Raw genomic sequence first — 27,805 nt, forward strand, 5'->3', positions numbered from 1 at the left:
GCAGGGAGTCAAAGTAAGGCTGCCCAGAGGAGAGGGGAAATGAATAGGCTTTGAAAGATGAGAGGATTTCAGTGACCAGAAGAGCGGGTTTGGGACATTTCTGTGCTAAGAGGATCATAAGCAAAGCCACAAAGACATAAACAACAGGGTCCACAGAAAGAATTTTAGTGCTGTAGAATTACTTTCCTTGGTAATCTTATGTTTATTATTTTATGCATTCAAAAATGTTACTCTAGGAAGGGATCCACATATTTCACCAGACCAAAGGAATTCATGATACAAAAAGGATCCAGGATCCCTAAATTCAAGGAACAGAGATGTCACAGAGAGACCAGTGCTCATGGAAGGATACAGTAGAGAACAAGCCTCAAACAGTAATTGGGAACTAAGTTAGGGAGAACTTGACTATTGTGATAAAGAGTTTGAAGTTTATTCTTTAAACAATGGGATGTCACTGAAAGTTTTTGAGAAAGGAAGTATTTTTCTAATGATTTAGGAAGAAAACTCAGGTAGCTATGAAAAAGGTAAGCCCCTGAAACATTGAGTCCTGATAGGCTTTTCCAAAAAGTCAGGTGGGATATGATGAGGCTCCAATTTAGAACAGTGACAGTAGATGTAGATAGGAGGAGCTGAAGCCTAGAGTCATTTACAAAATATAATAGAAAGAACTTAGGGACTGACTAGGTATGGGTACAAACTGAGATAAAGGAAGTAGTAAAAGCTAATTCATGTATTAACAGTCAAAGAATGTTGATGGAGTTCACAAGAACAGCACAGTTAGGAACAGATACTGCTTTCGGATGCCCTCACAGAATAAGGCACTCCATTTTCAAGAGTGGCAACATTTCCAAGCTGGATATTCCTTACAAATGCCATGCCCACCTTCTCCTTAACAAACAGTAGCTCTGAATCTCTTTATTCAAAATGTTAAACAAGAGGATGGGCTTCAGAACCACGTACACTATTACTGATCATTATTACATACTCTGTTCGTGGAGAAATTTGCTTTGAAAAATGTTTTGCAGGTTTCAATGACCTATCTTTCGCCTTTTCCTCTGTATGGGAATGGGTTAGAAGCTTAGTATAAATTTATGAAGCCTCCTTGATTATCAATGTTTTTGCAAAACTTGCATTCCAGTTCTGTAAGAACAATTGTGGACAAGGACAATTTTCTGACAGGCCACACATTTCAAGTGGTATAGGACAGGAAAATATTTCTGGCTCCCCTTCTCTTTATTCATACCCAAATATTCTGTTGGCTTTTAGATGAGATTTATATATTCATCCAACAAATATTTATTGAGTATCTTCTATGTGCCAGGCATAGGAAGACACAAAGTGCATCAAAGTAGACGTGGACTTATCCGCAGAGAGCTTCTAGAATGTGACTGCTCTCCTTCACCCAACACCTACTACTTGCCAGACACTTGTGAGGTGCTGGGGATATAGAAGAGATCCAAAGAAACAAAGATCACGGAAGCTTTCTTTTATTAGAGGGAGACAAATAATATATAAGCGTATTATAAAAATTTAGATAAATTAATATATAATATACAGGCAAATTATACACCATGTTAGGAAGTGACATGTACCATGGCAAACAATGAAGTAGGATAATGGGAATGAGGATGCTGATGGAAATTATTATGTTAAATATGGTAGTCAGAGAATACCTCTCTAAGCAGATTGAAGGAGATGAGGGAGCACGGGGAGGTTCGAAGGAAGGGAATCAAAGGAAGGAGCATGGCCACTGCAAAGGCCCTGAGGCAGGATTTTGCCTGCTGTATTCTTGGAATTACAAGGACTTCAGTGCGTGTGGAGCCAAGAAAGTCAGAATGAGAGTCAGAGAGGAAATGGGAACCAGATTGTGCCGAGCCTTTAAAGCCACTGCTAAGGTCTTTGTACGAACTAATATCCTGGACAAAAAAGACAAATGTCATAGTTCATTATAATGAACTAAAAAAGACCTCTATAGATTATGATCCTTGGTATCTAACTCATACCAATAAGATGGGTCAAAATTAGTTAGATCAAAAGAGCACAGATTATCTCCAGAATCTACTTGATTCATGTACCTGTATAAAGTATACCAACTCAGTGGCTGTCAGGACTATACTTTTAAACCCAACTTATTCTAGCAGGCAGGCAAGGTGGTATGTTTTTATCACCCAGCCATCATGGACAGCTTACTCAGAATTTTCTGTGACAAGAACTTTGATGAGATTTTTCTGTGACTATGTGGATGAGATTAATTTATTATATTTCCAGAGAAATATGTCCATGTCTTCCCTGCTCTGTAGCCTAGACCTTCGGGATCTCAACTGAGGATGGATCCAAAACCATTTCCCAAGGGAAACCTTGGTTAGTCTTGCAAGTATGTCTGTAGACCAGCTCAGAAAGCAGTGTGATGCCTTGTTTCAACTTCTCGTCTTTCATAGTGAAATGTCAATGCTGCAATCATTCATTTCATACTGGCAATGAAAGCCCTCATCCAAGGAGTGTCTGCTACCCCAAGCAGAGTGGAGAGAAAAATGACATTCAAAGATCATTCACGGCACATACTAACCACTTGTACTACTAAATATTTTAAGTTCTATACACTATAATCAATCATTATAAAAAGGCAAGGTATTTAGCCCCTTGCTGAGCTGTGCTTTAATGCCATTTCTTGAACTTTTCCCAAAGTGTTTTTCTTTCTTTCTTTCTTTTTTTAAGAAATAATGACTCTTAACAACATTTGCATTTTCAGTAAACTTGAAACTGCCTCTTTTGTTATACAAGTGTTTCCTGTGTTGAATTCTTTGTGAAAAATATCTCTTAGAATTTATTATATCAATCTGTATTCTTGAAGGATTAGAATATGATGGAATAAGAACTCAAGTCTCAACTGAAAAATAAAAGTAAACATACGCGTAACTAAATTGATACGTGAATATATAATATGCATGTAATATATAGCTGAATGTATATTTCATCTGTATAAAGCAAGGAAAGATAATCATCTGATTAATTCATAATTTAAGAGAAATATTTAGAAGATCAAAATGTCCAAGTCTATTATAAAACAGCATCTAATTATTTTAGTATTGTAAGCATACAAAATTTTCAAGTTTCTTTTAAGTAATTTTTTCTTAGAATTTATCAAGATACCAAAAGTACATAATATAATATATCCACTATTATTTTTCTTTTACAACAGTGTATAGTAAACTATTATTGAAGTTACATAGGGGGAATACAAAATTATAATTATGAATGTCAACTACCAAAATAAGGTAAGCTGATAGCAGTAAGGTAGGGGGAGTTGAAAATATGCCGGTTTAAAAGCTGAGTAACTGTACGCATCTTTGGGAGACTTTGTTTGTCTCCCCATAAACTGTCACATTCTGATTTAGGATTGTTTGTGAAATGAATCTAGCCAGTAATGGGCCAAGATATCACTCTACCCTTTCTCTTATAAATCACAGCAATTTACTCAGTAGGAATGATCTATCCTTATTCTCTCCTTCCCCATAATCCAATCACTTCCTCTCATAAGCACTTTCCCCCTGGTTTTCACAATAATGCATTTTCTGTAACTAACAACCATCATTTCCTGATTATCATGCTTCTATCCTTGCACAGGAATGTGGGTCTTATGTGGGTCAGGGTCATCTTTCCCATCCATCTGTGTCCCCATGCTAAGTGTGTTAGCTGAAAGGTGAGTCTGGATAGACCATCATTTTGCCTAGTCCATATAAAAGTTTGAAGGCCCTCAAGTCTATGCCACTGTGATTAAGAACCATCAAATTTTCTACACTTTGAGAACAAGCACATTCAAAGACTTATTAGCAACTTTGTCTTCTGCAGATCCCTGTAAATTTAATTTAATGATGAAAACTGTTGTAAAAAACACTCTGTAGTTTTTAGTGCACCATGCTGTAGTGACTTTCCTAAAAGAAAATCATGAATAAATAAATGATTTGATAGCAGTTCACAAGACAGAAAATTTTGAGCTCTGTACACATGATTTAAATAGTCTGTACATCTATCTGAATTTAAGTTCAGTTTAAAGTGTATTTAAAGGGCCTACCTCCCACGGTATTTTAGTTTCAGGTTTTGGTACATTGGATTACCAGATTCCCAGCAACTGTCATCACTAAATGAAGGACTCTGTTCTTTTTCAGCTAGACAAGTGTTAATATAGCACTATGAGTTGGCTTTGATTCAGCACACCTAGAAGAATTGGCTTTGAGTTTTAGATGTCTCTCAGGACTAGAAGAAATCTAATTGTCTGGGTGGTTTGGGTGGATTCCTGGCACCTTAAACAAGTCAGGGCATCAGGGCCTTGAAGAAGTGCAACAATTACACTTGACCACATTTGCACAGGCCAAGAACACCTCAGGACATGTCCTGCTGGTTACAACACTGCGATAACCAGCCATCCTTCCCTAGAGCCCAGTGATTTCTACTATTGGTGCATGAAGTATTTTCTACCATTTTTCAAGATTTTAATTTTGGTTTATAGTTAGATTTTTCCCAACAGCAAGATGGTATCAAAAGGGCAAATATTACAAGCTTAAGAATTTTTCCACTTAGACTGTTGGATGAGTACTGAGAATGATTCATGGAAGTCCTTGGTATTAGACTTCATTGTATGACCATTTTCTTTGATGCTTAATGAGTAGTTTTCTGACTCATTTCAGGCTGGCTTAAATTGAAAAAAAGCACAAAATACAAAAACACCCTTCTTACCTCCGATACTAACCATGCCAGATAAGAATGAAAATACTCTGAAATTAGTGTTACTATTTTTAGGATCAGATAATACATCTTTTTCTAGATTAGCATAATGTTTATAAAACAACTTTCTGTAATGGTGGTTTCAAAATGTGGTCTCCAGACCAGTAGCATCAATATTACCCAGGAACTTGTTACAAAAGCAAATTCTGAGGCCACACTCCAGACTTACTGAATCAGAAGCTCTGGGTAGGGCTCAACACTGTGTTTTAACAAGCTCTCTTGATGATTCTAGTGCTAAAGTCCAAGTTAAGAACCACTGCTCTACGGTATCAACATACCATTTGAAAAAGCAGTGGTATTACTCTTCAGATTAGGTGCCCAATGATTACAACTCTTGGTAAAAAGGTTGGAAAGGGAAATTAAATTATTGCTTCTGTGAAGGCTGGGGAACTATTGGTGGAGGGCTTGGGAGCTGATGAAAAACATGGAAATGTGCATCCAGCCAACAGAAACTCTACAGACTGCTCTCCTCTTACCTTCATTTGTTTGATTTCTGGATAAAATATAAAGAGGTTTCTCCCTACCATCACTCTCTCCCATTCCCAAAATTCTTAGAGTAATAAAGGTCATCATGTTTCATAAGAACATAAGAAGGCATCATCATAAGGAAGTATCGTCAGCTCTATGGTACCTTGAAGCTCCATGTAGGAACAAACGGGAATAATTCAGATAAGGCCATCACTATAATGGAGTATTAGGGCCAGGATAAATGTTGCTACCTCATCCTCCCATTCATTGTATGCAGGCATAATCAGGGTAAAGTAAATATCAAGGGTATCATTAAAGAGGAAAGAAACCAAATGTATATATAGTTTGAGGTTATGTGTTTCAGAGGAAGTCCCACCCAATTTGTTTGGGGTTGGCAATGGCTGTATTATGTACTAGACATTTGTATAATATCTCCAGGTCTTTCTTAGTTCCAGTTGTCAGAGTTAATGATATCCCACAGTGATGATCCTTAAAGTTTCCTTCAACTGTTTGGTTTTTAGTACTTTTGCCAAAAAAAGGCATTCCATTTGCTTATGGAATGCTTCTCTGTTGTTTTCTTCATGGACTATCAACTTATTATGACCCCACCTTGCTTATGGTGTTTCAAAAGATTTTTATTTATATTCTGGAAAACTCACTTAATAATCTGGCAAAAGCTTCTTTGACATTAAATATATAGTTGAATGCTTTATTAAATAGTTTAATTTTATATTCCTACTATTATTTCCTTTAAATTACAATTTCACCTGAATATCTTCTCTCTAATCATATTTAACACCCGTCCACCTCTTGATACTTTCATACCACCATGAGGCTTTGCTCAAGTCCTAGTCAAAATCTAAGAGCACAGGCTCTACCTTAGAAATGGATGAGGTTCACAAATGAAGTGATGTGTGCGGGGTAGTTAGCACAGTACTTGCACATAGTAGACACTCAATGAGCTTAGCTATTGTTGTTGTTATCCCTAACTACCCAGTCTAGGGCTCTCAATTCAGTTATTAGACCCAACCAAAAAGTGCCCTAAACCACCAGGCATAGTAATCCTATGGCCTTTTCACCATTGGGAGTTTTGCTTAGTCAAATCAGAATTCTCCTTGGTAAATGCAAGAAATGGAGCTTAATGCTTGCTGACCCAGGGCTTAATGCTGAGGCAGTTTAGAACTGAGGTTAATTACCAAAAGGCACAAAGACTTAAGCCTACCTCACACTTCCATCTGAACAAAGGGAAAGAAGATTCTCAGAAGAATCAGAATAAATTCAATTCAACATGAGATTGGAAGTTTGAATTGAGAAATTGAGAGAATTTGTTTGAATTAAAAAAAATAAAATGCAGCTAGCTATAACGGGGGGAAAGATTTTTTCCCTTTTTTTCGTTATGATAACCAATATTTCTATAACGTTAATGATTTTAAAAAATAACATGCTGATAATCTTTATAAAAGTCTTGGATTTTTATTGATTTTGCTGAAAAACACATTCTACTTGCTTATGTAATGGGATTTAAAAATATTTTTATTTAAATCCTGGAAAACTTGTTTAATAATCTGGTAAAAGTGCTTTTGAATTAAATATATAGTTGAGTGCATTATTAAATAATTTAATTTTATATGCTTACTATTATATCCTTTAAATTATTATTTCACCCAAATATCTTCTCTATGTAATCATACTTAGCAGCCCAAATTTAAGCATTGTTCTCCTTTGTTTTCTTCATGGACTATAAACCTATTATGATCCCACCTGTACAAATTCCTTAATAGTTTATTACCTCAGTTAATCATCTAGATACTGTTAATGCTTCAATCCACTTTGAAATAGACATTTATTTTCCTTCATTGTTTGAAATCATTCTAAATTTATGATGGGAAAATTTCTTTCCTATATGCAATAATTCATAGTTCTTATGTTAATTACTGAATAGTGAACATAAAGAATAGCCAGTAATATTAAGTAGACTGGTTTTGTGAAATAAAATAAGCTGAACATGTCAAATATAGATGGCAACTGACTGGGAGAATTTTAATTTTGCAATAACCATGCAAGTACTTGAAAGACAAGTTATAGGCAAAAAAAAAAAATAATTGAAGAAATTAGTATGAACTATTTTGTAATATGATGAATTTTGACACTGAAATACTTTTGCATTGAAGTCAAATACCTTCCTTGAGTCTAAATGCCATATTCATTCCGTTTTAGATATTGAGTAGGAATGTATGGTAGAACACACATGAGACATGATCACCTGGTCATCTCAGCTCTTAAGGAACTCAGAGTTCCACAACAGAGAGAGAGAGAAACAGTTATGACACAGTATGTTCAGTACCTTCGAAACGAGTTTTGGGAGATGGGAATGAAAAGAGGAATTTACAGAAGGCTTCACAAAGGAGATGTTGGATGTGAAACATAAAGAAAAGGAAGCTAGTCTCCAAACGAAGAGGACAGAAAGAACAGTAAAAAAGAATAGCAAAGATTCTGGAGCATAAAGGAGAAAGAACAAGGCATGTGTGGGGAATAGAAGCAAAATCATAAATAACCTTATAGAGTATAAGAAAAGCTATGATTTTTACACAACAGGCAAACAGAAAACTATCAAAGATTTTAAGCAGAGGAATAACATGATCAGACAGGTGTATTCAAAAGCTGGGTACAGGTGGAGGGTAGAACATGGGAACAGAAAGACCATTTAGATATCTTTTGTAATAATCCGGGAGACAATTTTTAAGGGTCCATATTTAGAGATCTTTAACAGAGAAAAATAAATAAAATCAGGAAATATTTAGAAGATAAATTCAATAGGACTCAGGTATGGACTTGGGTTGGGGATGGGCAGAAAGAATTAAGAATGACTCCTTAATCGCTGGCTTGATCTGTCAGATGCATAGGGGTACAATACACTGAAACAGAGAACACACAGAGAGGAAAAGGTTTGCCATGGGGTAGAGGCAGTGGTCATATGGGGTCTGAGAAGTCTGTAGAAATCTAAGTGGTCATACCGGCAACTTCAATGTACAGGTCTAGAAGAGAGAGATGTTGTCTTGAATTACACATTTGGGAGTCTCAGACAGCTAACTTAAAAGACTTCCAACAGCATCTAATTAATTTCACAGAAGTAAAACCATCATGTCTGGAATAAATTATATTCATTTCCTCTAGTGGGAACAGAATAGAGACTATCCCAAAAATGCACTGGCATCAAATGGGCTTCTTTATGTTTTAGATTATATTTTCCTATTTACTGATGGCTAATATCTCTTTTTATCATTATATAATGGCTTCTTTATAGAGATAATATCTACTTCTGTTATAATAGCATTCATCACATTATAAGTGCATTACACCATTTAAAATAAATTAAGGAAAATAGTTGAATGTACAGCAATTCATTAACAATTTCTTATTTTAAAAACGTTAAGGTGTACTTTACGCTCTATTTGGTTTTTCTTCTTTTTAGATCATAAAGTTGCATTCTTTGGAAGCTTCTTTGATGAGGCATGTTTTGTTGAATTTTTTTTAAGCTAACAGATGTTTGGGTAGTTAAAATTCCTCATGAGTATGGTATCCTGTGGTTTTCACAACCTAAGAGTTACCCCAGGAATTTTCCTTTCGAGCTGTCTCCCAGTCCTGGTGGTCTATAGGAGATGCACATTATGAGAGTCCCATTTCATTCCATACTAATTTCACACCCACACTTTTTCCATGTTGTACATTTTCTCAGCATTATAAGTTCTTATTGTGCACCAAAGAGATATTTACCAGTTTTCCAGTCCACATTCCTCCCACACACACAACTCGAACTGCTTTTGAGTATAAGGATAATCAGAAAAATAAGAAATGAGTAAAATAATCTGCAAGACTTTAATGTTTCAAGTTAAGTATTTCTGCCATTTGTAATTTTTGTGCTTATGTTTGTATCTGTGCACACTCAGCATGAAGTAGAGAGTTATGGCTATTATACAGATGATTTAAGGAGAAAAGCAACTTGGCTTCAATTATCTAGATCATAGTATGTGGGAGAAAAAAATGTTAGCTTTAAGATTCAGAGAGTAACCCAATGAAATTCTCAGCTTGCATTCTAACTTTGCTCCCTATATCTTCAATTTCGGTTCTCTTCTTTATGAGCTCTGAGAGTTAATACAACATACTTTGTTATTCTATAAGCCATTTTAGAATATTTTACTCAAACTGGGTGGTCTTTTATTTGAGTTACTCAAATTTTGAATAATTTGATTTCAAACTAACCATCAATTGCTGTCTTTATCAAGCTCCAGGTTTTGATAAGAAGTTCTATTAATAAATGTTTGAGCATAACTTGATGCCATTAGAACAAAATGTGCACTTATCTGAAATAGTAATTTTATGCTATTTCACATTGCTGCTTAGTCTTTCTATGATTCAGAGAAATCACTCATTTTCATCATTTTATCTTCTTATGTCATATAATGAGAAACACCTCTTTTTTTGAGTCAATGATAAATCATGCAAAATTTATTGATTTCCTTCATCTAGATTACTTTTTATGTTTGCAAAATGTCTATAATACTTTTCATCTTTGGTAGGCAGAGTCAACATCTAAGCGCTATTTAATTTTAATATTAAAACATTTCTGCTCTTGAAGAATTTTGTTGCTTGACTATTCTAATTTCTCTTATTCTTATACCTTATGTTAGCTCCCCAGGTATTTATCATCCTGAAATAATATATGTAGTATCTTTTTGTCATTCATATCAAATGCAATCTCAGATTATCTCTCTATGGCTTAACATAATAAATAAAACTTTTACTGTATAATAATGAAATTCAGAAATTCAAATATATTTATCATTAGAAAAATGTCCCCTCTGTTCCTGAGACTAAAATATGAGTAACCAACTCATTCACATAACTTACACAATTAAAGTAATTATCCCCACTCACATAGTCATTCTCAGCTGGAAAGACAGTTTGAGAACGCCAAGAAAAATCATGCCTGTTATCACAAATTCTGAAATATGCAAATCTTTTCACATTTCTTTCTTAATCACAGTGGTAAAAAATGCAACTCTCCATGTATCCTCTGGAAATAAAGTAGGAACATCCTTCTATTTTATTGACAAGCCACAGAGTAGAAAATCAGCCTCTAAGGAAAGAAAAGGAAAAGGGAACAGGAGTAGTACAGAAAATCTCGTTAAGTACTGATACATTTCTTCATGCTCAGCTATTCTCTGATTGTGAATTCAAATGGCGGCATGAGATACTAGACCTAGAGAGAGAAAAATACTGATAAAAGACAAACTGGTACTCCATATGGAGGTGCTCTGTGGATTAGTTACCAGGTAAAGGCCTGGAAGCTGAGAGGGAAGCCAAGATTATTCTCTCCATTGCACCAAGGACTAACCAACCAACCCACCAACCAACCAACCACCAAGGGCAAAGGGAGACATCCTGGTGGAATTAGGAAAATGATGTATTAAAATAAAAATAAGCTGTCACTGATTGTGATCATCTTTGAAATATTCTACCATTATTCCTTTAGACCAGAATGAGCAAAATGGAGCAATAAGGAGTTGAAAGCAGCCTGTACTAAATTCTAGTGAGTGGGCCATAGACCTTAAAAGGGGGTAAGAAATGAAGCGACTAGAGAAGGAATGACAACTAATAGTTGAAAGACTCCCAAATTTTCAGAATTGAGAATGTGGGATTATTTAAAAATCCAACTTCCCGGTTTCATTTACCAGCTTCTGAATTGATCACGTTATATGTTGTTTTATACTAACTGAACATCTATCACCATGTCTAGAGTGCTTGAAGAGATGATGCATTTAGAAAGTCCACTTCCTGGCTCACTGAAGTAGGTAGAAGTGGTGCTATCCAAGCAAGATGCTCATAAAGAGTAGGATTGGAACCTTTAGTGGCAGCAGATACACAGGCACAAGGTCTGTTTTAACGAAAGGCTACAGTACACTTCCTCAGCGTTGTAAGCACCTATTGTGCACCACAGAGATATTTAACAACTTTCCATTCTACATTCCTCCCACACACAACTCAGATTGCTGCTCAGAGGCCAGATCTGGCCTACTGCTGTGTTTGGTTTGAACAACTAAGTGTTTTTAAATTAAAAAAAAATTGTCACAAACAAGAAATTGAGTATTTTAATATTAAAAAAATTCTAAATTTCCTATACCTCTGAAAACATCTAAGTCCTAATAGCATGGCCTCTCTAGTTTCCACCACTCTCAGTTGCCTTGCATCAGCCTGCTCTATTCATTATGGTACCTGACTGACCCCTTTAGGTAACTTCCAGTTGCCCCTGGGACTTTAACGTCTATTCATTCAGTCAATGTCCCATTTTTCCATCAAATCTGCACTTGTGATTCTATTTATTCCTATTGACTGAAGCAACTAAAATCCCTAGTGTTACCTATGTTCTCATCTCTAAACATTTCTTTTTGTTTTCTAGTTAATTAGATTAGGATAGTTATGTCTTCTCAAAATCAACAGGTTCAAAATAACCACACTTATTGACTTATCCAAACCCAAATTAGATTTTTTCTGTATTTCTTTTTTCGTTGTTATGGCACTGTCATCCTCCCCCTCACTGGCACTGGAAAACAATTCATTCTCCCTTACCCACTATAGCTTATTCGATCAAGTTTTACTCATTCAGGAGATATTTATACTGTTACTAGGCACTATTCTAGTCAATAAAGAAACAGCAATAATCAAGACATATTCTAAAAACAAACAAAAATAAAAAATGACCAGATAATTCGAAACATTCATTAAAATAAGGTGATGTTCCAGAAAACTATTCAATTTTCCTTATCTTTTTGGATTAAGCAGACATGGAAATTCTTCTGAGCAGGAATCATTTAAGTAGAGATATACATTATAAAAATCTGCTCATGTGAACATGGAGGTAGAAGAACATTCCAGTCAAAAAGCACAGGGATTGCAAAGGCCCACGTTCCAGGAGTTTAGTGTGTTCAAGCAACAGAAAAATGCCCAGTGTGAGTGGAGGGTAATGGTAAGTGGGAAAGTGGTTGTAGATGAGGTTAGAGTGTTGGGAAGAGCCAGGTCATGTAGGTCTTTGTTCATTGTGTTAAGAAATTTGAATTTTATTTTAAGAGCAATAGGAATTCATTGGATGGCTTTAAATAAGGAAATGACATCCTCTGATTTAGGTTTAAAAGTCAGCCTGGACAAGGAAACAAAGGAAAAAATAAGTAAATGGGACTGTATCAAACTAAAAGGCTTCTGCACAGCAAAGAAAACCATCAACAAGAGAAAAAGACAATTTATTGATTTGGGGAAGATATTTGCAAATCACATATTGGATAGGGGTTAATATCTAAAATATATATAAAACTCATACAACTCAGCCACAGAAACACAAACAACCCAATTAAAAAATGGGCAGATATTTTTCCAAAGAAGATATACAGATGGCCAACAGACACATGAAAAGATGTTCAATATCACTAATTATTAAGGAAATGAAAATCAAAACTACAGTGAGATATCACTTCATACCTGTCAGAAAGGCTATTATTAAAAAGACAAGAAATACCAAGTATTGGAGAGAATGCAAAGAAAAGGTAACACTCATACACTGCTGGTAGTCATGTAAATTGGTGCAACCACTATGCAAAACAGTATAGAGATTCCTCAAAGCATTACAAATAGAAACACCATATATCCAGCTATTTCACGTCTTAGTATTTATGCAAAAAATACAAAAAGATTAATTCAAAAAGATACGTGCACCTCTATGTTCATGGGAGCATTATTTACAATAGCCAAGATTTGGAAACAACCTAAATTGTTTCCTAAACCCATCAATGGAAGAATGAATACAAATGATGTGATATATATATATGCAATGGAATACTACTCAGCTGTAAAAAGACGGAATCTTGCCATATGCAACAACATGGATGGATCTTGTGGTACTATGTTAAGCGAAATAAATCAGATGGAGACAGCCAAATACCATATGATTTCACTCATATGTGGAACATAAAACAACAACAACAAACAAACAAACTCATAGACACAGAGAACAAATTGGTGTTAACCAGAAGGGAAGGGAAGGTGGGGGGAGGGTGAGAGGGGTAAAGGGGGACATCTTGTATGGTGATGGATGAACACTAGACTTTTGGTGGTGAACATGATGTAGTCTTTACAGAAGTCGAAATATAATGATATACACCTGAAACATATAATGTTGTACACCTCAAACTTATATAATGTTATAAACCAATGTTACCTCAAAAAAAAAGATCAGCCTAGAAGCTCAGGAGGTCAGTTAGGTTAATGGAGTGGTAGCAGTAATGAAGGGTTGGACTGATACTATAGCAATGCAAATGGAGGGATGTGTTTAGAAGCCATGGTTGAAATGATTCATTGGCATAATTGAGGAGGAAAAGAATGCTTACATTTTCATTTTCTGCAACCAGATGAGTAATGGTGTGCCTTACTAAGATAAGGAAAATTGAAGGATGAGAAGGTTTGGTATTTAGACTACATTAATTTTAGCAGGTATATTCAACATATATGCCCTATGATGTCAGTTGATAAGATCATATACTGATCTGGTTTCTAGGGAGCAGTCAAGGAAGGAAATAGAGATTTGAGAATAATCAGTATACAAGAAGACTTTAAAGCCATCAGGCAGGATAAGGTCACTTAAGGTAAGATCTCTTAGGGGTTGTGTGTTGACAAGGAAATGGGCCAAGTGATGATTTCTGGGCATACCAGAGAGGTAGAAGAAAAATCAGAAGGCATAACTTACGGAAAACAAGAGCCAATGTGCTAAAAGGAGAAGTCAGACAATTGTGTTGAAGGCTGAACTATCGGGATTCTATCGCAAATACTGAACTGCATTAACAAACATTTATTGGAGATTGACTACACAAACATTATGCCAAGCACTCAGAAACAGAAATAAGCAACACATTTAGTGACCTAGAAAATAAAGCCTCTAGATCAAACTTTATTTCAATACCTATAAAGACCTAAAGCAGCATCCATTTATCACTGAAAATCTGTGTGTGTGTGTGTGTGAATTACTCTATTAATAGGTACGAAAAACTTTTAAGAATATGTGATTTGGCATCGAAAGGAATCACCTAATAGTCTTGGTCAGGATAGGAGGATGGTAACATAAGATTTATGTTTGGAGGGTTTATGTGGGATGGTGTTCGATAGGTGGCCTGGCGGACTTGAAATTTGCCCTGGAGAGGTTGGGGCAGATGTGGCATTTCAAGGACAGTGCTGCCATTCCTCAGAGCTCTGGCTGGCGGGACTTGATTTGCAAGTGATTTGTTTTGCATGGAAAACATAACAATTCTATACAGACAGTGTTCAGGATAAGTGATAATAGAAACTTGTTTACTTAATGATGGTTAATGATGCTGCCTAAGTAAGTAGGATAACTAGTTTTAAAATATAAAAATAAAATTGCAAGAGCAATCTTTACCTACACTTTGAGTGATTTCTATGGAAAAGAATTTAAAGAGCTTTTTCTTGAATGTCAAAGTCCTGCAAGATACATAGATGGCAGAATAATCTTGAGGTTGTGTTTCTTCTCTGTATTTTTTCCTTCTCCCTTCTCAAGCTGGGAGCTGGACCTTTGGCATTTCTTTGCCTCAGAATTTTGTGTAGGCGACAAGCACAAGCTGAAAAGCTGCTTGCAGAAAGATCCATCTGGCCTATCACAGATGCATGTGTGTGTGTGACTGTGTGTGTGTGTAAGTCCAAAGTCACTGAAAAAGTTGTAAAGCCCAACTTAAAAGCAGCAGACCCTCCAGATTTGGAGGGAAAACGGAGGCAGGGATCAAGGGCACTTGATGGCAATCAGCATAGCCTAATGATAGACCACAAGAAAGGCCCACAATGCTTTGTTGCTATATAAGACTCTAGGACCTTGGTGCAACTCTGAAAGTTTGAGGAAAATCCTAATAATGACAAATTGAATTTCTCATTGGGATTCAATTAAATTAAAAATAAATATGCTATTACGTGAGTTAGTTTGTGTACTAACTCAGTAATTTTTATGTTCAGTGATTTCACAAACAATTGTAAGTAGAAATCCTTAACATATAAATATAGAATACAACAAAATATAAATATACAATACTTACGGCCAGGCAGGGTTTGCGTAGATATCCAATTTGAAGCATTGCCGTAGCCGGCATTGGTGCTGGCAGCCACTTGAAATCTATACCATCTAAATTTCTTTAATCCATATACTGTCTGTTCAGTTAGGTCAGCTTCATAGAGGTACTGAATTTTTTGATATTCAACACAATCTTCAGATTCCCATTCTCTGCATGTTTGAGCCCGAAGTTGAGTGGTAATCTTGTAATTTTGGAAGTAGCCAAGGATAGTGTCAGGTCTCATCCATGTCAATGTTGCACTAGTTGACTGAACATTAGAAAAAGTAATATTTGTGGGAACACTGGGAACTAAAAAGGGGAAAAAATTGAAAACAATTGGAATTACCATTTTGTAACAGAAGGAAGAAATGGATTTGAACATATTCTTTTATTATGTACCTAGTGGAGATATCCCTAATCACAACTGTCCTTAGATTAATCTCCTTATACTTAACGAGCAGAACCTTAAGGTGAGGTTGCAGGACCACGCATTCAGAAGGGCAGAGGACAAAACTATTGTGATTTTTTTTTTATTCCTAGTTTTGCTCCCAAATTCATGCATTAGTGGCTTATATAAACTTACTCTGGCTTCATATATCAGCACTGGCACAAAAGGAAATTGCATGCTCATATAATCCTGAGTACTTTCCCAGGTGTGGTCTGAGCTTTTAATATTCAGTTCCCACAGAAGACTTTCTTTTATATTTAAATATCTAGATAGACACAGGCACATCTTATATATAGTAATGTTGATCATAAAACCATTTTAAGTAAACAATCATTAAATAAATGGACAATTCATATGATTGATTTTTATTTTATCTTGCATATAGTTAAAATTAAAAAAAACCCTTTCTAGAACATCATCCAGTACATCAACATTAATACACAGACTAAAGTATCTGCACATCACCTACAATCAATGGTCCTACTTGGAGTCTCTTATTAGATTTGATATTAACCATTAGTTTGCTAAATGCTTACTATGTGTCAGACTATGAGCCTGGTGTTAGAGATTCAAGATACATGAGACTGTGTCTTGTTTTTAAGAAATAGCCATTTATTAGATAAGCACAGTCATGCATTGCACAGCAATGTTTCAGTCAATGAGATCGCATATACAACAGTGGTCCAATAAGATTAGTAACCTATAGCCTAGGTGTGTAGTAGGCTATCCCATCTAGATTTGTGTAAGTACACTCTAGGATGTTTGCACAATGACAAAATCACATAAATGATGCATTTCTCAGAATGCATCCCCATTGGTAAGCCACACAAAACTGTAATATAAGCATGTTATGGTTAGAAATATGAAAAAACAATGGACTAAGTGGTATGGGCACTTTCTTCAACCATGATTTTCCCTATATATGTGCAAGGGTCTTTGCTTATAAGGTTGAGATAGAGAGAATAACAAAGACTTGTATAAAAAAATCCATAATTCATAAAAAATAAATGCTAATATTCACACAAAAATAAGAAAATTAATAAATATTCAGGAAACTCATTGATTTCTAAACATATCATACTAATTCAACATTCAACAAATATCTAATGAGCACCTAATTTGTGCCAGGTACTATTGTAGGTGCTGAGAATTCAATGAACAAAACAGACAAAAGTCCCTGCCCTTGTGAAATTTATACTCAGGGGTGTTACATACAACAAAAGTAGAAATAAATATCGTATATAGCATTTTGGAGAATGACCTGTGTTACAGAGAAAAAGAAGGGAAGGAAGAAGGAGAGAGACTTCCAGGGATATTGAAATTTTAATTTGAGTAGTCAGAGAAGGACTCACTGATTGAAAACATGAAGTTCCTGATGAAGGTGGGGAACTAGTCATGTGAATATTTGGGGGAAGAATTTTCCCAGCATGAAAATTCATGATTAAAGGCCCTAAGCTGGAAGCATGCATGGTATTATTTAAGAATAACAAGCAGGCCAGTGTGGCTAGTAGGAGTTGAGGTCTAAGAAGAAATACTGAAGGCTAGATCATATACAACATTGTAGGACATTTTTATAACATTCATTTGAGCAGAGGAGTGACAGGCTCCAACACATGTTTTCACAGAATAACTCTAGTGACTATGTTGAGAATAGACTGAAGGGAGACCAGAGTGGAAACAGAGACAGTAATTAGTAGGCTGTTGCAATGTTAACACAAGAGATCACGATGGCCTGGACCAGGATGGCAGCATCAGAAGTGAAAGGAAGCATTCAGATTCTGAATACACTTTGAAGATGAGATGAGCTGACAGGAGTTGCTGATGTGTGACATGTGGAGTGTGAGAGAAAGAGAGGAGTAGAGGACAGCTCTAAAGTCTTTGGATTGAGCACATAGAAAGATGAAGTTGCTATTAACCAAGAGAGGAATGACTGTCAAAGGAGTAAGCTTTGGGGAAAAGATTAAGAGTCTTTCTGAGTATGTTAACTTTGAAATGCCAATCAGACATTCAGTATAAGTCTAATTGTGGATGGATGTATGAGTCTGGAGTTCTATAAAGAGGTCTGGACTTGAGTTAAAAATTTGGATTTCCTCCTAAATTTAGAAAATTATCTACAGATCTATTGCTTACATATTTGCCTAAATCTGTAAGAGAAGAGAAAATCTAATGCAATGGAAAACAAGTAGTAGATAATTTAAAGCCATATGATCAGATTCAGTTACTCTGTTTTCAAATACTATCATTTATCATCAAATCTTACTACATGCAATCAGACATTAACTTTTAAAGTAGCTTTGCAAACGTAACACTTGATACACTACTGACAACACACTCCATCTTTCATCTTTAGTTACATAGAAAAGCAATTAGTGAAAAAGTTATTAAGTTATTTACCATTATAGAAGAAGTTTCAGAATTGGTTAAAAAGTAGAATCGCCATAATTATTCAAATCCCTCAGCCACTAAATTTGAACTCAGACCACTGGAAGATAAGACACATTTTCAAAATATTCTAACACAGAGGCCTGCCCAGGAGCATAACGTTTGAGTTCGTGCACTCTGCTCCGGTGGCCCAGGGCGTACGAGTTCCCATCTCAGGCACAGACCTACAAACCACTCATCAAGCCATGCTATGTCAGCTTCCCATAGGGAAAATAGAGGAAGACTGGCAACAGATGTTAGCTCAGGGCCAATCGTCCTCACCAAGAAAAGAAAATTGAAAAAAAAATTCTAACACAAAGCAGAGAAATATGACAGATTTAGAGAGTTCAGGAAAAGTTTTCAGAGAAAAGGTGGCATGTGAGATGGGATTTCATTGATTGTAAAGGTAGAGATCCTGGAAGGGAGGTAATGTGATCTAAGTCGAATTTGACTCTAGCTTCTAATTCACGTTACCAATAACAAACAGAAAGGCTGCACAATAGCCTGGGGACATACCGGGTCAGAAGGATTTACCGACAGCTTATGAGGCAATAGAAAGTTATTAAGGTGTCAGAAAGAGATGTTCAGAAGTACATTTTATCAAGTGCAGTTTGGTAATTGAACAATGGGAAAAGGGACAAATTCATAGAGGATTTATTGTTCAAGAAAGAAGAAATACAATGGTAGCAATAGGAAAGAAGTCAATTTTTAGATCTATTTTGGCAGCTGAATCCATGGAACAGGTAAATGAATCAGAAGATTACGGAGTCTCAGAATTTGAAGGAAGTTTAGAGATAATCTTGGTCAACATGTCTTTATGTCTGACCTTTATGTCAGGCAGATGTCCCCCAAGATTCCTTGTGCCTGAACACACCTTCTTCTCCTTCCAGTTTTTCAACCAAACACAGATATACGAACTGATGTGAAGGAATTCTGTAGCTATAATTAAGAATCTAAATCAGTTTACTTTAAAATAAGGGGGGATTTTCTGCTGGGCCTGACTTTATAACATGAGTCCTTAAAAGCAGAGAGTTTCTTTTGGCTAGTTACAAAAGGAGAAGTAAGACATTCAAAGAAAGAAATGGATTCAATGTACAAAAATTTCTCCATTGCTTGCTTTTGAGGAGGGAGTCACATGATAAAGAATCTAAGACATCTCTAGAAGCTGAGAGCAGCCCTTGGCTGAGTCAGCCAGGCAATGGGGTTCTCAGTCCCACAATTGTAAGAAAGAGAATTCTGCCACAACCATGTGAACATGGAAGAGAACCTGAGCTCCACTTGAGAATACAGCTGACTGACGCCTTGATGTTAGCTTGTGACTCAGGGTGGAGAACCCAGGCACAGTGTGCCCAGACTTCTGATCCACAGAACTTTGAGCTAATAAGAGGGTGTTGTTTTAAGCCACTAGGTTTGTGATAACTTGTGATACAACAATAGAAAAGCTATACAACTTCCCTCTACTCAAATGAATAAGAATGCATAATGGGGATTTGATTTAGATAGACGGTCAGGAAAGGCTTTTCCAATGAAGAATAATTTAATCAGAGACCTGAAGGATGAGAAGTAGCTTCGCAGGTGAAAAAAACATCAGACTGTGTTAAGACTTGAGGGAGAAGAGAGAGTGGCACATTGGAAACACTTAAAGAGGGCTGCCGGGTCCACAAGGAGAGAATCAGATACTGTTGAGCCTTCTAGACTGGATTCAAGATTGTTAGGTTTATCTTGAGTGCAGTGGGGATACTTGAGAAGTTTGATATTGGACTTTTATTGCATTAAAATGAATAGAAGAGGCTGTCCTTTCCCCATCCCAGTAAGAGGGATGACTAGATGCTCATAGTTCTATGACCAACTTTTTTTTTCCCCTCAAGATTTTAGGAAAGAAGACTTTAATAGCAAACTTTGTTGCACAGTAAAAATTTTCACCAAATTAATATTGGCCCATAGACTATAATTATTCTCCAAATAAGAGTTGCAGAGAAGAGAAGGTCTAAATAGGATAGTACTTTAAATTGACAAAGAAGCAAAGTCCATGTAAGAGTTTTTTTTAACCTGGTTAAAGGAAAAGTAACAATTGCAGTTGCCTTCCATGTGACAGGCACAGTGACAAGTCTTGCATAGACACCCAGTGTCTAGCACATATGGGCACTCAATAAAAGTTGACTATGTGAATAAATTATGGTTCATTGAACCAGTCCTTTGGTTTTAATGCAGCACAAAATTTTCTCCACATTTTTCACTCAAATGTATTTAGAAAGATGAACCAGAAATAAATCTAATCATAGGCCAAATATGTAGTATAACTCATAGACAATTTTTTTTTAACAAGGCTACCTCGGAGGCTCTCACAGATGACCAGCAGTAACCCTCATTTATATCCAGTATCTTCTCTTTTGATGAACTGTGTGTTGAACTAGACTATTTCAAGGCAACTGCCCTATTGAATTACAGATACAAAAAGGATTACACTCCTTTTAGCATGGAGAATCAGATTTCCATTCTTTAAGAATGACTAAAAACCTCAAACTTTTTCTATCCACAGATGGTACTAATTTGAACACATCATTCCATGCTTCCTGGAGTAATCACGCAGCTTGCTTAGATTTTCTAAACATGACTGAACTGTGATGAAGCGATCAACATTCACTGCCAAGGTATTCTGTAAATTACATTTTTATTCATAAATTATTCTTATTGGTGAAATACTTTCATCACGGTTGAAATGAAAGTCTTTAGATCTATACAAGTAGAATTTGTTACAGGTTTAAATGCATGTCAGGTTTTAGTGACTACTTAGTAGATTTCACTTAGAAGATGAAAATGTGTGTAAAATGTAATTATTCTCTAAACTTCTGAATATCAATTACTAGAAGTTGCCAACCTCTCAAGACAGGATTCTGATGGTAGTTTGTATTGACTTCTCACTGACCTGGTTAAGTATACTAACATGGAAGGAAGACCAAGTTTCCTTAATTCTTTATTTATGACTATACATTTTTATCTTCAAGCGCAGATGTACTTTCTTTTAAGCAAAACAGATGTCTGAAAATTTATGTTTATAAATTATATTTATAAAAGTTACAAAAGTATCAACACAGTACTTTCTAGTTTATTAAGAATATTGTCGTCTCTACTAAGTTTAAATAATCTATAATCCTTTTAGAAACCCAAGGTACAAATATGTGATCTGAGCATACACAAATAAAAGTACAGTTTACTAACACTAACACAGTATGGATCAGTATAAAAATAAAAATTCCTGCAAAGTTGAGTGCAAATAAAATTTCAGCATACCAGATATAAAGTTTGCATTAACTTGAATTTAACCAATAGCATTTACTAGACATTCACATTGAGTCGTGTGGGCTAATCATAAGTCTCAGGGTACAAGCTTCTTTTCATATATATATATGAAAACTCATTCAGCTAATAGAAACCACTACAAATAAGTGATGCCAAAAGGAAAGTCTCTCAATGGAAGGAAAAGATCTAGGAGCTGTTATTTGAAGGAACAATGGAGGATTAATAGAGATGTGGAAGAAAAAGTGTTTAAGTAGATTCAATGTGGGGAGAGATATAAAAGTGGCAATAAAATGTTTGTCAAGGGCTGGGAAGTACACTAGACTGGAAAAAGAAAGTCTAAGGAAGTAATAAGAAAAAAACAGGGGCCATGAAATGTGGTGTTATTGAAATGCACTGAAATTTTGAAAGATGAATTTAGATGACTACAGTAGGCAATAAAAAACAGTCAACAGAGATTGATTGATTGATTGATTGATGAGTAAAGTACAAACTTAAAGAAAAGCCTGAGTCTCTGTATAGCTAGTTATTAGGAAAAGGTAACTTTGATAGAAACTAGTTAGATATATGCAATACAATGCAGATAACAAGGATAAAAAAGAATAATTAGGAATAGAGTTAAAGTAAAAGGCAAAAGAATATTGGCAGAATGTGATGATTTATTGGGCAGAGAGGAAATAAGAATAAAACAAATGGAATGAACCTGGGAATTAGGTTAATAGATAAAATACACTGTACACTTCCTAGAAAGAGGCTATGATTCGGCTCTGACTGTTATAGCAAATAATACAAAGGAAAGATCAAGACAATAAATATCTGTGACCATAAATAAAGACAAATTAAATGAACAAAAAATTGCAATAATCTCTGGTGCTGAGATCAAAGATATATTTCTCTCCCACAAGTTACATCAACAGGGTATCATGTAATTTAATGAACAACATCCACAGCAACATCCTTCCCCAGCAAATACTAAGTACGTTTAACTCGGCTTTTCTTATAATGTCTCTCAGAGTGGGTGGGTGCAATAATTACCAAAAACATTTTTGTAAAACTATTTCTTCAGAGGTTCTAATTATTCAGTTGAGGTACACTTCTCTCTGGCAGTTTGGTTTAACCTACAGATAGATTTTAGAGTAGCTGGAGCAGAATTTACCAAAATGTGCTACATAAGCCTGATATTAGGTGATACTACAAAGCTGAGAAGATGGATTGACACACTCTTATTAGTGTGAGAAATTATATAAGCTTAAAATATTGAAAGAGAATTGAGAAAGTGTCTATAAGCAGGACTAAGATTTCCTTAAAAGATTTTTTAAAGTGTCTGTCTTAATGCATATATAGATAGACAATTTGGGTCTCAAAATTCTATGGACCACAGCTATAATAATAAAAGTTTTTCAAGTAAATATTATTGAATACATAACATATTTATGAAAATATCTCAGTAAAATTTCAGGGAAGAAAAGACTTTTTGTTTTTGGAAAACACTACAAGGAAAATGGGTTATACGTGTTCTATTTGGAGGTAAAATGAGTTATTTCTTTCATAGAATCATTAGTTTGACAGTTCTATATAGTAAGTCATCTCATGAGAATATCTATCAAAAATGACAACTTTGATTTGAAATAGTTTATCTGAAGCAATTCTTAGGAGAGTAATTATATAGCAGAGTTAATTGTCTATCAAGACTACTCCTATAACACCGGGAGACTATATTGAACCATTGACATTGCTGAAGAAATGGAAAGACATGAGTAAATAAAATACCAATTTCATATCTTGTTAGCATGGATAAATGGAGATGTCTTGGGAAGAGAAGCTTAGGTTAGCATAAGATTTCAGGAAAAACCAATCTGGGATAAATATGTATATATAAGCTTTGAAATCATGAGAGTGAATGAACATTGAAAGGGAGTATTTATAGTATCAGAATAGCACATGATGAAGAACTGAGACTCTGTCAAGTCAATAGTTAATGGGCAGTGAAGTAGAATAAGAAAAAGAAGTCATAAAAAATTCATGTAAGCCAGTAATGTCTGGCACACATTGATACTTAAGAAATATTTGCACAACAAAAGTGAGTAAGTAAACAAACTAATGGATGGATGCATGGACCAATGCATGGCTTTCAAGATGAAAGTGTCACCAATGTTGATTGATGAACAAATGTCACCAATGCTGACTGTAATCAAATGCTACTTGAAACCATTCTTCTTTTCTAAGGACTGTGGCTGTATAGAAAATCTTGATAGATTAAAATATACAAAAGAAGGGCTGGATCTAAAGTTTGGGGAAAGCTCTAAAAGAAAGAAAGAAGACTTTGAATTTTTCAGGTATTCCATGAGAGAGAGAGAAAGAGAGAGAATAAAAGGAGAGATGGAAGGAGAAACAATCAATAGAGGAGAAAGGATCAAAGGCTGGAGCGAGATTGAGGACTGTGAAATAAAGTAGCCAGTAGAAAAATTCCTGATTGCCAAAATATTTTTAAGAGCAAAAATATCTACTGTTTAATTTAAAGTCTTGTATATTATTACAATGTAAAACGCCTCTTCTATGTACTTATCATAAAATGTCCAGTAAGGTTATAGCACATGAAGATGCTTGGTGTGACTAGAATTGTCAAAATCATGCAAAAAATAATTTTGCAGAAGTAGCCAAAAATTTATACCAAAATATTCCAGTGCTCAAACATAGTAAGTTTGGACGATCTATCTGATGATGCCAGAATAGCTTGCATCAGACTAATTCTCCTGCAGATAACAACTATAAACTCTGGGGGGGGGGGGCAAATAACTGCTTTTGGATTGAGGTGTCAGAGAATGGGATATGAGACTGCCAGAGTAGTTGAAAGAGGGGAAGCCACAGAGGCATTAGACTCAAATTCTGGGTCTAAACTCCCCTGAAATCCTTGGCTAATCTCTTAATTATACACATAGGAAGGACATGCTAAAGAAGCACAGTGCAAAGCAACAAAAGAAAAACTGAGCGGAAAGTTTGGTCGCTTCCCAATGAAAGGGAGACAGAATTTAGAATTTGAATCCCACCAAACTAATGGATTAGTAAACAGCTCAGCCCTCACATTAAAATCCCAAAAGGGCAATATATTTACTTTTCACTCTAAGTCCTAGGATTAACAAATTCCTTCAATAAACAAGGGTGAAACCAAAACCACACATTCACAAAATTACAATTCAGTAATTTAATGGAGTGTTTGAATAAAAAGCCAACACTCTTCAGAAGAAGAAAACAAAATCTAGAGTTTCTGCAAAACGTCATCAACAATGTCCAATACAACCTTGAAAATTACTAGGCAGTCAAGAAAATCACTAGTGACAGGAAAATGTGACTCACAGTGAAGAGGAAAAAGTGTTCAGTAGAAAGAGATCACAAGCCATCTTAAGTGTAGGAATTAGTAAAAAATTAATTTAAAGAAGCTATTATAAATATTTTATTTAACTTAATGGAAAACACGGTTGTAATAGCTAATGGGGAAATGGGAAATTTCAGCAGAGAAACAAAAATAATGAAACAGAACTAAATAAAAATTCTTGAATTTAAAAGTACAATATCTGAAATAAAAACTTCATTGAATTTGTTTAACACCAGGTTAAAGATGGCAAAATACAGTCAACGAACTTAACACATCAATAGAACTCCAATCTGAAGGAAAAAGAAAAAAAGTGAAAAAATTTAATAAAGCCTCAGTCACTTAAGGAATGATATACAGAAGTATGTAATTGCAGTCTGAGAAGAATAGAATAGAAGACGGCAGAAAAATATTTGAAAAAATAATGCCCAAAAATTTCTCAAATTTTTGAAAAATATTAATTTACCAATACAAAAAGCTAAACCCACAGTGAAATAAGTGCAAGAAAAATCACTATTGTCAAACTGCCCAAAAATAAAGATACAGAAAAAAATATTCAAAAGTGCCAGAAAAAATAACATATTTCACACATAAGAGCTAGTGATATAAATGGCAGATGACAGTTCACCAGAAAAAATGAGTACTAGGAGACAAAGGAATGACATCTTTAGAGTGAAAAATATTGGCAGAGTGGGGAACTATCAACCCAGAATTTTGCATTCAAAGAAAGCATCCTTCAAAAGTGGAACCAAAATAAGTCTTCTTTTCAAAGAAGTAAAATCTGAAAGAATTTGATGTTAGGATAACTGCTCTAGAAGAATTCTGAAGGCAGTTGTTTAGCTGAAAGAGAATGACACTAGTTGCAACTCATAACTAGTAGAATAAATGAAGAGCAACAAAGACGATAATTACATGAGAAAGATACATGATCTTTTCTTAATTTATTTAAATGTCAACTGGCTCTGTAAGTAAAAATAATACAAAAAATGGTGCAGTTTACAATGTACATAGATGTAAAATACGTAGATGTCAAATATATGAGAGCAACAGCACAAAGTACAGCAAAATATACGGAATTGTACTTTTACAAAGTTCATACATTTTATGTGAAGTTGTACAATGTTAATATAAGTAGCTATTATAAGCTAAAAAGTAATATCATAGTCCCTTGAGCAACCACTAAAAATAATAAGACAAGAAAGTATAGCTAAAAATCCAATAAAGGATTTCAAAGAGAAAGTGAAAACTATTCAATTAATTCAAAGGAAGGCAGGAAAGAAAGGATAGAGGAACTGAAAACAGAGATAGGACGAATAGAACACAAATAGCAAATAGTAGAACTAAACTCAACTAAATTAATAATAACTTTAAACACAAATAAATTAAATGCTCCATTTAAAAAGCAGAGATTGTCAAAGATAAAAATACAAGACTCACTTATATACTGTCCACAAGAGGCATACTTTGCTGTCCACCAGTTTGCATATGATACAAATAATTCAAAAATAAGGTTAGAAAAAGATATATACTACAAACATTAAACTAAAGAGCATGTGTGTATGTTAGTATCAAACAAAAAAAAACTTTAAGACAAGAAGAGTTCCCCCAAATAAGAGTTTATAATGATCAAAGGGTCAGTTAGGAAGTGAAAACAATCATAAATATATATGTACTTAAATAAAAAACTTTGAAATACATGAACCAAATACTGACATAACAGAAAGAAGAAATAGACAAATCCACAATTATAGTTGGATATTTTAACATCCCCTTTTCAATAATTGATAGAATAATTAAGCTGAAAAGGGGTAAGGATATAGATAGCCAAAACATTCTCAACCACCTTGAACTAATACATAGAACATTATGGACAACAACTGAAGAATATCCATTATTTTCAAGTGTACACAGAAGAACATTCAGCAAGACAAATCAGATACTGAGCCACAGAACGTCTCCATGAATTTTTAAAAATTGTCTTAGAGATACATTCTCTGGCAATAATGGCAATGAATTAAAAATTGAGGATATGAGGATATATAGGAAAGTCCCAAATATTTAGAAATTAAGCATATTTTTAAATAACCATAGCTTGAAGAAATTGCAAAGGAAATTAGAAAATATTTTCATCTGAAAGTAAAAAATCAAAATTTATAATATGTGATTATTAGAAGATTTATAGCTATAAATGATTATATTTGAAAAGAAGAAAGTTTTCAAACCATTATTCTAAGTGAAATAAGCCAGACACAGAAAGATGAATACTGCACAGTCTCGCTTTTGTGTGGAATCTAAAAAAAGTCAAACTCAGAATCAGAGTAGAATGGTGGTTGCCGGGAGCAAGTGGTGGGGCAGGTAGTGGCATGTTGGTCAAAGGGTACAAACCTTCAGTTATAAGAATAAGTTTTGGATAGCTAATGCAAGGCCTGGTGACTGTAGTTAGTAACGATATATTATACACTTGAAATTTGCTAAGAAAGTAGACCTTAAGTGTTCTCACCACACACACACAAAAAGGTAAATATGTGAGGTGATGAGTAGGTTCATTAGCTTGAAGGAATCATTTCACAATGCATATGTATATCAAAACATCACGTAGTACACCTTAAATATATACAATGTTTACTTGACAATCTTACCTTGATAAAGCTTGGGAGGGGAGACAGAAAGCAAAGACAAAAAAAATCATAATTGCTTCTTTCACCATAAGAAGACAGAAAAAGAAGAGCACATTAAAACCAAAATATTTAGAAGGAAGGAAATATTAAAGATTAACAGTCAATGAAATGGAAAACAGATAAACAACAGACAACGTTAACAAACTCAAAAGTTGGTTCTTCAGAAAAATTAATAAAATTCATA

At 34.9% G+C, this 27,805-nt stretch overlaps 1 protein-coding gene across 2 annotated transcripts in view; it reads right to left on the reverse strand.

Moving 5' to 3' along the window:
• The window catches only part of PTPRQ (protein tyrosine phosphatase receptor type Q), a 242,907-nt gene that overhangs the window by 78,049 nt on the left and 137,053 nt on the right, over positions 1 to 27,805 (reverse strand). For both annotated transcript variants that reach the window (XM_070507246.1, XM_044747332.2), the window contains one exon: positions 15,393 to 15,716. In XM_070507246.1, the coding sequence (XP_070363347.1) occupies positions 15,393 to 15,716 (324 nt within the window). The remainder of the gene's footprint in view (positions 1 to 15,392; positions 15,717 to 27,805) is intronic.

Source organism: Equus asinus, chromosome 4 (assembly GCF_041296235.1).
Source record: "Equus asinus isolate D_3611 breed Donkey chromosome 4, EquAss-T2T_v2, whole genome shotgun sequence".
Taxonomy (NCBI): domain Eukaryota; kingdom Metazoa; phylum Chordata; class Mammalia; order Perissodactyla; family Equidae; genus Equus; species Equus asinus.